The 10,746-nt window shown below is 39.4% G+C and overlaps 1 protein-coding gene and 1 long non-coding RNA gene across 2 annotated transcripts in view; one reads left to right on the top strand and one right to left on the bottom strand.

The window, feature by feature from the left end:
- PRKAR2A (protein kinase cAMP-dependent type II regulatory subunit alpha) overlaps positions 1–10,746 on the top strand; it is a 59,286-nt gene that overhangs the window by 39,432 nt on the left and 9,108 nt on the right. Inside the window, exons 3-7 of the mRNA XM_086845894.1 lie at positions 949–1,001; positions 2,572–2,655; positions 3,753–3,859; positions 7,806–7,959; positions 10,385–10,486. Of these exons, the coding sequence (XP_086702020.1) occupies positions 949–1,001; positions 2,572–2,655; positions 3,753–3,859; positions 7,806–7,959; positions 10,385–10,486 (500 nt within the window). The remainder of the gene's footprint in view (positions 1–948; positions 1,002–2,571; positions 2,656–3,752; positions 3,860–7,805; positions 7,960–10,384; positions 10,487–10,746) is intronic.
- Positions 3,005–6,224, bottom strand: LOC147650981 (uncharacterized). Its single transcript, XR_015274980.1, has 3 exons — positions 5,605–6,224; positions 5,200–5,274; positions 3,005–3,081 (listed from the first exon to the last, which is right to left on the bottom strand). It is a non-coding gene; the product is annotated as an uncharacterized LOC147650981 (long non-coding RNA).

Here is a 10,746-nt window from a genome sequence, read left to right as displayed (position 1 = left end):
TAATAAGAAAATCTAAGCTAGAACTGTGGGCTTTTGGCGGCCACGGTGTCTGTGTTTAGTATTGTGAAACTCTGTAATAGCGTAATTAAGATAACTGAAGAGACACCTTTTCTGAAGAATTAAAACTGAACAAAAATGGTTTGAAATTTTGGCTACTCTTCATTACTATCTCTCTTTCAGTTGGTCCTGTAGGTATAATTACATGTTTGGCAGAGCCTTGTCCCAGTGCACTGTAGTATGTAATTTTTCACAACTGTTCTCATACTTTAAAAAAAAAAAAAAATCACTCTGTAAATTTTAGACTTGTTTTCATATCACCAGTTGCCATTAATTTGGTTAAAATGTAGCAAGATAGAGGAACGTGTGGGGGATGGAACTGAATACTGTTTTTTCATAGACTGTACTATGGTGAAGCTGATGGTTAATTTCTCAGGTTAATTTCTGTGAAAACATGATTTCTCCATATCAAAAAACCTCCAAAAATATAGATACTCACTTGCAATTTGGAATTGAGGTGGAGGGAGTGGCTCATCCTTCCTTGTGCTCCTTTTTCTCAGTGTTTTGCTCTGTATATTGCACTGCAAAGAACAAAGCAGTGTAGCAGCAGTTTTTTCCCCCTGCTTTTTAGAGAAGATGCTTGTAAATGAATCTGAATGGAGATTGTTATGCCTTGATACCAGTTGAAAGGAAATCTGTGTCCATGCTTGAGTACTTGCTAGGCAAGATTATTTAGTAAGTCACAGACTTTTTACATGAGAGTGTGAGAACAGCCATGCTGTGCCTGCTCAGAGAACAGACAGGATTTGAGCCTCTGCCACTGTAATGACAAAATGAAAAGTGATTCTGTTTTTCCTGTAGGAAAATAGAAGAAACATATTTAAACTGATTTATTTGCTGTTCTCATGTAATTACTTCTTTTACTTATTTCCTCTCTCTTTTTCTTCCAAGTTTGTGCTGAGGCTTTCAATCCAGATGAAGAGGAGGAAGATACAGAACAAAGGGTAAGAGTGAGGGAATCACTCCATGCATGGTTTTCTCTACAGATTGACAGGCAGATGTACATTGCCTTTTCTTACCACTTGTGCATTTTGTGCTGGGCGTGGTGTGGTGACACTGGCAAAGTGACATTGCTTCGAAATTTAGAGCCACTTTGTCTCATGGACTTTTTTAGTCACTACAGCTTTAATAAATACAATTTTACTTCAAAGAACTCAAGAGCTGTGCTTAAGATCTTTAAAATTTTGGCTGTTTTCCTTTCTTAAATCTCTTAAAGGCTTGTTGAGGCAATTCCTAGATCATTGATGCTGTTGAGAAGAATTAGTTGAGCTTCACCACAGCTGTTTCTTCATGGGTGCTTAAAATTCCTCACATGCTTTTTACTGTCTTTCTTGTCAGAGCGGTTCTGCTTGGGTAGAAGTGCTTGGTTGAAATATTTTAAGTCTGTGGCCACCTGTTTTTTCTCTTGTTCTTGAAAGTCGGGAATTTCTAGGAATTGAAAATCCAGATACTGTAATTGTATTTCTTTGGAGGTGGGTTTGTGTGAGCAAATCTTGTAGCCTAGTTGTTGAGAATCAGTGTTTTCTCCCTGGGCTTCTGGTGTTCCTTTTCAGATTCCATTGCAAGGATGCTTACACTTCTGCAGTGAAAATCTAATATGATTTCTCTTAAAAAAGAACAGATACTTCATAAATATTTTTATATGCTATTAAAAAAAACCCCACTATAAGTGTGTCTGGTTACCCAAATATTTGTGAACTTGGACATATTTATTGCATCAAAGTCTTAATTTTCTTGACTGATGATTCAATATTCTGTTTTCTCTTAAAACAAGGATCTGAGACCTGTTTAACTTTGGAAAATAACTTTTTAGAAATGCCTACTGATATAACTGGTTTTTGGAATCCTTGTTATTCCAGAAATAAGAAATGTTAATGTGGTGCATGTCAGGTAATTAATTTTTTTATATATTTTCATAATTAGCCCCTAACAAGCACATGTATAAACATTTCCATGATACAGTGATTATTGGTTCCTTTAACCTGATGTTTATAAATGGGAGGTAGTAACAAAATATCTCAAACAACAAAGCTTTTATTTAAGTAATTTTGTTATTCAATAACTTCTTATTGGATGGGCTGAGACTCCTATGTGTCATATAGGATATAAACTGCCTGTGAGCCAACAGTAATTATACTGGGACTAATATAGCCAGAGGTTAGGAAGAAAACCGTTCATTTCTTCCTCTGTTTCATATGTTCAAGTTTTGTCCGTGGCTATGGCTGTGTTAGAAGGGAAGGGAATGGATTGGAAAAGGCATCCTCCTCTCTCTTGTCTTTCTTCACTGTTATTTTTCATATGTTAATTGTCAGCATAATGTTTTTCTTATGTGTTTTTCATTCTGTCTTGCATTGTATATGTTTATATATGAATACTGTTTATGCAAACAACAAAAAAGGACTGTGTATTTTTGACACTTAAATTGTGTTTTGCTTTTTCATGCTGAAGTGAAGGTTTAGTCTGAAATCATATTTCTTTGTTGTCATGACTGTTCCATTCTACTTTGTTTTAAAGGTAGTTCATCCAAAAACTGATGAACAGCGATGCAGACTGCAGGAAGCATGTAAAGATATCTTGCTCTTCAAAAACCTAGATCAGGTAATAACATTTTAAGGAAATCTTAAATGAAATTAATTTTTTTTATGTACAGTTAATATGATCTAAAAGTCCAGACACAGTTTTCAAGGACAAGAAAATAGAATTCTGTTTAAAAGATAAGGAATATTTTCAGTGTAGTGGTGCCAAGAGATACTGCAATTATAATTCCCAAATTCAGGAGTGCAGTAAATATTTCAAGTGTATCAGCAGCATGAAGACTGGCTTGCGTGTTCATATAGTGTATTTTTAGAAACTCAGCTGTGATCTACATCTTCAACTTTGAACACCAGGTCATTGAAAATGCAGCGAAAGTATATTGTTAATGGGCTTGGGAATAGCAAAGATGGTAAAGCAGGTCAGCAACAAGGCAAAGCATTTATATGGTGTCACCTTTCTTGGTTTTGACAGTTTCCCTGGCTGTGCTGCCTGCAAAAAAAGGAAGTTTTGTCATGAGTCAAGAGGGAAATCCAGCTGGAGCCTGCTGTGCAGACCAGCATTATCCCATTTTCTGTGTGGGCTCCACATCTGTACCTGTCCTGTCTCATCTGGGGCTAGGACTGCAGCTTCTCTAAGACAACAGACTATCCAGGGAAATAAGTCTATGAAGAGTCTTGTTCAGTATAGTCCTGATCATGACTGGGGCTCTTAGATGATGACAGTACAGATAGTTTACTGATAGATCATGGTGCCATTTTTAGACATACATACAACGAAATACATGTACTGTTTATATGAATTGATGTGTGTCCATTGTAGTGGAGCTGTGTCAGATTATACCAAACGTTTTTGTGTGCTTTGGCACTGACTGGTATGTGAAAATTGAGCCATTTGGACATAAATTTGAGATAATGGCTCTTGTGTGCTAAAAGTCTGGCTCTCTGTATTACTGAATTTATTATTAATAATCTGGAAAGGAGTGAGCTGCTAGTGGAAACCAACATATATTACTTGTATTTTTGTACAGTAAAACGTACAAAAGTGTGATGCATATTCCAGTTTACTGTCCAGGCCAAATGAAACTAACACGCCCTTGTCCAGCAGTAATGCTAAGGTGTGTTTCTGATAGTTGGTTTTCCCCCACCCCATTTGATTTCTAGGAGCAGCTGTCTCAGGTCCTTGATGCCATGTTTGAGAGGAAGGTGAAACCTCAGGAACATGTGATTGACCAAGGTGATGATGGAGATAACTTCTATGTCATTGAGCGGTAAGCAGCTGTGCCTGTGAAATGTAGAGGATGCTTCTTTTCAGTTTTGTAGAAATGGCAGGTAATGTTTACTATGGGAAAGTTTCTGTAGGAAAATTATTTGCTCAATTTAGTTTTTGTGCCTGTCAGCATAAGCACAGCTTAAAACCAGCCATATTACATGTTGTCTGTAGATCAGGTTATATTTTGTTCTGGGGGACAAGGAGGGGGAAAAGCAGCAAAAGTAGCTCTGTGTTAGGGGGAATGGGTAGGAGATTATTTTCAGGAAGGAGAATATCAGAAATAAAAATCCATGGTAGTGGCTACCATGGGAAAATCTGGACTTTATTCCGTTAGTTTTGATGATTGACTTCAGAGAGAGTTGGGGTTGCTCTGCCTCTGTTGGTTTTGATTTGTATTTGCAGAGTTTAAGGTGCCATTTTGGAATGTCTTCCATCAAGCAAATGCACATCATAATTTTGGGTATCATGTATATGTGTAACAGGCATATAATACATACATGTGTGCATGGACATTTTTAGTATCTTTTACCCTTTTGGAAAAAAATGTGGCTAATGTTACTTTGAATAACCATATCTAAAGAGTAATTAAGAACATGGATTTGTTTTCTTCTACAAAGCTGTAATGTTAAACAGAATACTACTGAGTGATTTATAAACATCTGTTGGAATATGATCTTAGCAAACTGCTTTTTTGGTGCACTGTTAGCTTGTTTATCACTGATATAATAGCACTATTAATATTATATGAAATGCTTTCGAAGCAGTTCTTCAAGACATGTTGTTGCCTTTTGAATTGCAAAAGAATTTCTAGGTTAGAAATTGCTCGTTTGAAATAATTCTTGTTCATTTTAAGGACATTTCCCTTTCTGGTTAGTGAAACTGCAGAACATAAGGCTGCATCAAATATATTCTGACAATATGGCCATTCCCCTGTCCTCTGCTGTACCAACCCCTTAGCCTAAACCAGTGCTCCATTTTTACACTCAGTTATCTTCCTCAACTGCTTTCCCTCAATCCAATCCCAGGTCTTTGGCTAGGCTGGCTGAGACCCTTCTCTTGCCACATTCACCAGAGAGATCAGGCTGTTACAGATAAGGGTAAGGTACTTCAGATCAGAACTTGAGGGAGCCAGAGCCACTGGCTCTGCAAAGATGAGATCCGTGCGGAGCAGTGGTTCCTAATTTTGAGGAAACTTAAATTCATTCTGGGGGCCTCTCAAAAATGTTAGATACCATCAGCCTATCTTGATTTGTTTCTGTGCAAGGCTCTTATCCTGTTGGTTATTAAAAACTCTCTGCTATGAGTTTTAACCTAAAATGAAGTGAAATGGATCCTTACCTTAGATATTCAGGTAAATGCTTCTATAGTCTCTGTTCAACCGATGTAGTGTTACTCCCCGACAGCAGGTTTTTTCTGTCAAGAGATAGTTGTGTTGGAAGTTTTCAGGCGTTTAGATTTTTGTTTTGTTTTATTCCCAAGTTAAAAGTATGTGTAAGGTATGCACATTGAAGGAAATTTAACTTGGTGTTGTCTAGTGACACCGTGGCAGCCATTGCTCTGAACAGTAACTTGGCTGCAACGCTTTTGTTGGCTGTTTGGTTATTAGGAATAACTTCTGCAGTTAGGAATTTTCAGTCCTTTTTTCCCTTACCAGCCTTCTTCCACCTCCCACCCACTTATTTTTTCATGCAAAAGAATAGTAGAATACTGGTCTTTATGGAAAACCGCAATATTTCCACTTACTTGCAAGTGCAAGTTTGGAGGACTCTGGCTCTTTCATGAGTGGGCATGCCTTGTTACTCCCAAGTAACTAATGCCTAAATATTCCTGAGGATTAGTTTCTTTCTGTCTACATGAAGAGTGACTTTGTGTTCTGGCATAGGCCTTTTTTTCCTAAAGTCTTCTGCTTGCAGTACTTCCTCACCGATGGCTCGTGTCTGAGCATCACCATGCCCAGAGGGGCAGTGGGCAGGGGAGGTGCAGCCTGAGGATGCAGCAGGTGTTCGGTGCCCTCTGCGTGGAGGGGAGAGCTCAGAGGGATGTGTTGTGTGACTGAACATGGGATACTCATTGCTGCTGAGGAGGCACCTGCTGGGTCACTGCTGATTGAGAAGTCATCACTCAGGAGGGGCAGCACTGGCCTCTGCTGCCTCTTGGCACAGACTGATCCACAATTTTGCTGAGCTGCCCTCTTCTGCTTTTTTGCTTTTTTTTTTTTTTTTGCCTGAGGGTTTTATATTTTTTCATGTCAGTACTTTTCACTTGAGTCCTTGGGCTCGTAACGATTACCATCTCAACAATTACACTTCGGTCTGTTTTTATTCTTCTTATCTTGCAGGGCTTTAGCTCATGGACTCTCTCACAGCTCAGCAACAGTTTTCTCAATAAAGCTGAGCCAAGGTCACCCCGTGTTGCATCACCAGTTTAGTCCTTGGGCCAAAGACAGCTGAATGCTTGACTGAAGGTTACGTGGCTATAGTTATTTGGAAATAAATGACACTAGTAAGTGAGTTTCAGGCTGAAAGATGGGAAGAAGTTGTTGTTGCTTTTGTTTAAGGTGTTCCCATCTGGCTCTTCCAGATTGAAAAAACAGCTCTGAAGACTGTTGCCTCTGGTGCCTCTCAGAGAATCATTAAGTAGATATCAGACATTAAAAGAATTAGTGACACTTCCCATCAACACTAACCCTTTTCTAGTTTACTTTTAGTATGCTTCTGGTTTCTTACTCTCCTAGGTATGAGTAAGCAGTAGAGTATAAGGTGTCTGGTAGGATTGTTACGCAGTCTCATGTGCCTTCCTTCCTCACCTAGTGCCATTTGTTGTCACTCATTTTCTTTTTTCTTTACGTGTCTAGTGATGTTGTGGGATATAATAACCATTTCATCTGACAAAAATATAAAATCGTCTGGAAAATTATACATGTATTCAGCTGCTTAAAGCCAGGAGGTTGTTCCCTACCTGCTTTTCTCCTGCACATGATATATTTTGTGAAGTGTCTTAGGCCAGTGGGTAGTCCCTGAACAATCTCTGTTGCCATAGCTAAGAATTAATCAAGCACATTCCAATTGTATTTTTAAATTATTCTTTAAAGCCCCAAGCATGACAGTCCTGAAGGTGTTACAGTTGTTTGACTTTAAAAGGGCTACCTTTCTCTGCACAGCTTTTTTTTTTTATAGGCAGTTCCTGTGGTGCAGTTTGATGCAGATTTGTGTCTTGACGTCTGACTTGCTGTATTTGTACCTGCACTTCATCAGTGTTTTGATTCTTTGTAAATTCTGGAATACTGTTCTCTTAACTTGATTATAAGTGTGCCTCATGGCTAACAGGGTACAGGAGGCCTTTTGAATTTAAACAAGTTACAGCTGGGCAAAGTGCAAGGAGATTTCTGGTGGCTGGACATATACTCTTGATCTATTCAGAGATCTTGGCTAGGTATCAGTGGGTTTAGAGCATCTTGGGGTTATGATATGAAGCTGGAGTTGAAACCAACCCATAGTAGCAGGTGAGCAGCTGGATTGAGTGTGTCCCAAAGGTCCTGCAGCAATGCTGGCACTGAGAAAATGGGTAGAGATGGATCTGAGTCACTCTAAAGAGGCCTCACTGGGTAACACACATGCTGTGAAATGTCACTGTTAAAAATGATGAAACTACTTGTCACCCTGGCCAGAACAGCAATGGCAAAATATTGTGCAGAGGAAACCAAATAGATCCTGCCCATATCTATCAGCAGTAAAATGCTTTGGTAAAAGACAATTATTGTGAAAATAGTGTAGATAGAAGTCTAAAAAAAACTGAAAAAAGTTGAGAATCAGGCAGTTGGAAAGCTCAAGAAGTTCCATCTCGCACAGCAATAAAAGGACTATTTGTATAACAGCAAAAAGCTGTTTTCAAGATTTGTACTGGGATGTTGTCTAATAAAAAGTGTTTATTCCGTTGTTTTCCAGAGGATTGTATGATATTGTTGTAGCAAAAGACAACCAGTCTCGCTGTGTGGGCCGCTACGATAATCACGGCAGTTTTGGGGAACTGGCATTGATGTACAACACTCCTAGAGCTGCCACCATTGTTGCCACAACAGAAGGAGCCCTTTGGGGACTGGTAAGGAAAGGAAGTTGCTCTCATATGCATAATATTTTAAGCAGTACCTCACTGTGTCCAGAGCGTCTCTTGATATGGCTCCTCTGCTCATAGGTATTTTATCAGGATCTGTCATCTCATCTCCTGGCATGATAGATCCATTGTGCAAATCTTTTTGGCTGACTTTCTGGAACAACTTGTCTGTAAAAACTGTATCAACTAGTTCAATCTGTCCCTTTATAGCTTTGCTTTTACTGTAATTGGGGCTTTTGTTAGGGGGGAAGAAAAGTCGTCCTGGTTTTGTTTTCATCCTGCAGAGGACAGTGGAGGCATTAAAGCACTTATTTTTTTGGGAGGTGGAAATAATATCTCAGTGATGTTCTTCATTTTCAACTCACCTTCCTACCATTTTGTCTCATAAGGGAATGGGAATGTGTTAAATATTTTCTTGAGGATATTAGTAATTTGAAGAGGTCAGAAAATTGCCCAAAACTTTGTTTTTCTTCACAATAAACAGTCATTCTGTTACCTTGGAAGATGTTCTCAGGTCATCATGACCTATGGGATACCAAGCTAAATGATGGTGTTGCTTTGTCTCTAGACCAGCAGTGCTGAATGTGAAGCTGTAGCCATTACTTTCCTTTTTTAGTTCTTGTCTCTGCACTATTTGGATGGGGTTATTTTCCCAGTGCTCTCTTACTCATCTGTGAGGGTTGGCATAACAAGTAGATTGTGCGGTCAAGGGAGCCTTTGAAGCCACAAGTGTTGTGTGCTGCCTCTATGCCCTGGGCTCCTCAGCAACTATTGCTGGGGGCTGGTTCTGTGTTGTGACCTTGATTGTAGGACTGATAAGCTGCTGCACATGGCTGTTTATGCAATCTCAGCGCTTGCTGGGAGATCTGATTTCCCTTTTATTTGTGAGGTGAAAGAAAAGAGTTTGGTAAATTACCAGGGAATAATGTCAGAATCTCATTTCTGGAGGAAGACAGAACAAAGCAGCTAGCTACAAACTGAGCTCATTCATAAAAGAAAGAAAATGAGAAGATGGTTCTTTGTTCCAGTTTGCCTTCGAAAAGAACTGCACGAATTGGGTTAATTTTGGATTTAGTTTCTCTGTGATTATATTCAATTAATTAGCAAGGTGTAGATGAACAGGGACCTCTTGCTGATCATGTCATTGAACATTTTATTAACTAAGGCTGCATTTTCCTCTCAAACTTATTTCTTGTAGTTACTCTGTTTGTTGCCATGTTTTGTTGTGCTATTTTGTCCCTGATGTAATTTAAACATATTGTTATTAGTATGCAGAAGTCATTGCTTAAGCTCTTTGGTTATCTGCCATTTGGGAAGTGTGGATTACTCCTGCTGCATTGCAGGCTTAGGCCAACAGAAATCTGGAAGGCTTAGGCACAAAGCAGTTATCACAGTGGTTCCCTTCTGGAGGAGGGAAATGTCCTCAGCTTTTGCTGCTAAATGTGTCTGGGGGAAACCTCATGATCACACAAGCTGCCTTCACAGCTCAGCTTTTTTTTTGTTCAAATATTGGTGCTTCTCCTCCCTCAATGATACTCTCAAGCAGGTGAATTCTGAGTTTTTATACTTTTACATTCACCCCCCCAGTTTCTGTTCTTTCTGCTTCTCTGAACACAAACATTTCACTTTTAGCACTGAACAATTCCTTTAAAAACAGAAAAATCCCTTATGCTTTATCTCTTTTTTCACCTTTGGGTAACAGTAACACCATTCTGCCTTTCATCTTCCTCATCCTTCAACTTTGATGTTCCATTGGTATTGTCTCTGTTAGTCCTTGTTACAGGTATTTTCAGCCTGCATCCCTTAAAAACATCCTCTTACTTGAAACTACCTCTTCACCTCAAAATGCTGCTGCTTAGGTTAAAGCAGATGGTTTTAGGAACCGGAGGCGTGTGTCTCAGGATGTTTCTGCTTCTTCACCATTTTCCTGACCAAATTTCTGCTTGCTGTCCTCCGACTTTTTGACTTTTACACTGGCCGACCCCCGGTGCTGCAGGCCGAGCTGCAGCGGCTCCGCTCGGCGTGTGCCGCCCGCCGGCAGCGCCGGGCCCGCAGCGCCTCCCCGTGGCCTCCCCTGGCAGCGCCGGGAGGGGATTTTGTATTGGCAAACAGGCAAACAAAACCCCAAAACGCAACCCGTAAAAGCAGCGTAAGATAGAATAAAAATTGAATCCCTAAATGGGTGTCTGAGAAGGATCAGGTCTTACAGCTCCCTATTTTTTAATTTGTTATCGCCAGAAGTACTCTAATGAGAGCTGTTGAGTCACCGTTGTGGTGGATATGGTATCACTTCAGCAGCTGCTTTTTCAGCTCTGGCGTTTGCTGTAAACACTCGTTCACGTTTGTCAGTTCTTGAAACAGGGAGGATTTCAGTGAAGAGGAATAATGTATTTCTCTGTGCTGTTTCTTGCAGGATCGAGTGACGTTCAGAAGAATTATACTGAAAAACAACGCAAAGAAGAGGAAGACGTATGAATTATTTATTGAGTCTGTGCCCCTTCTTAAATCCTTGGAGGTAAAACCTCTCAGAGACATATACATCAAATTCTTGCATTAGCAGTAGCTCCAGTCAGTGTTCCTGCTAAATCAGAAATCTGTTGTTTTTGTTTAGAACAAAATATTAAGTGCAGCTTTCGTATCACATATACTACACAAATTAATTTGCATTACTGAAATACTTTTGGGGTTTTTTTTTCCCCCCAGATCTTTTATTCACAGTAGCGATTTGCTGATTTTTATCTCAATCGGATTTTTTTAAAGGTTCTTTATGCAAAA

Source organism: Cyanistes caeruleus, chromosome 11 (assembly GCF_971803275.1).
Source record: "Cyanistes caeruleus chromosome 11, bCyaCae1.hap1.1, whole genome shotgun sequence".
In the NCBI taxonomy this organism is placed as follows: domain Eukaryota; kingdom Metazoa; phylum Chordata; class Aves; order Passeriformes; family Paridae; genus Cyanistes; species Cyanistes caeruleus.
The sequence above is the reverse complement of the archived record's forward strand: the minus strand, read 5'-3'. Positions and strand labels throughout refer to the sequence as shown.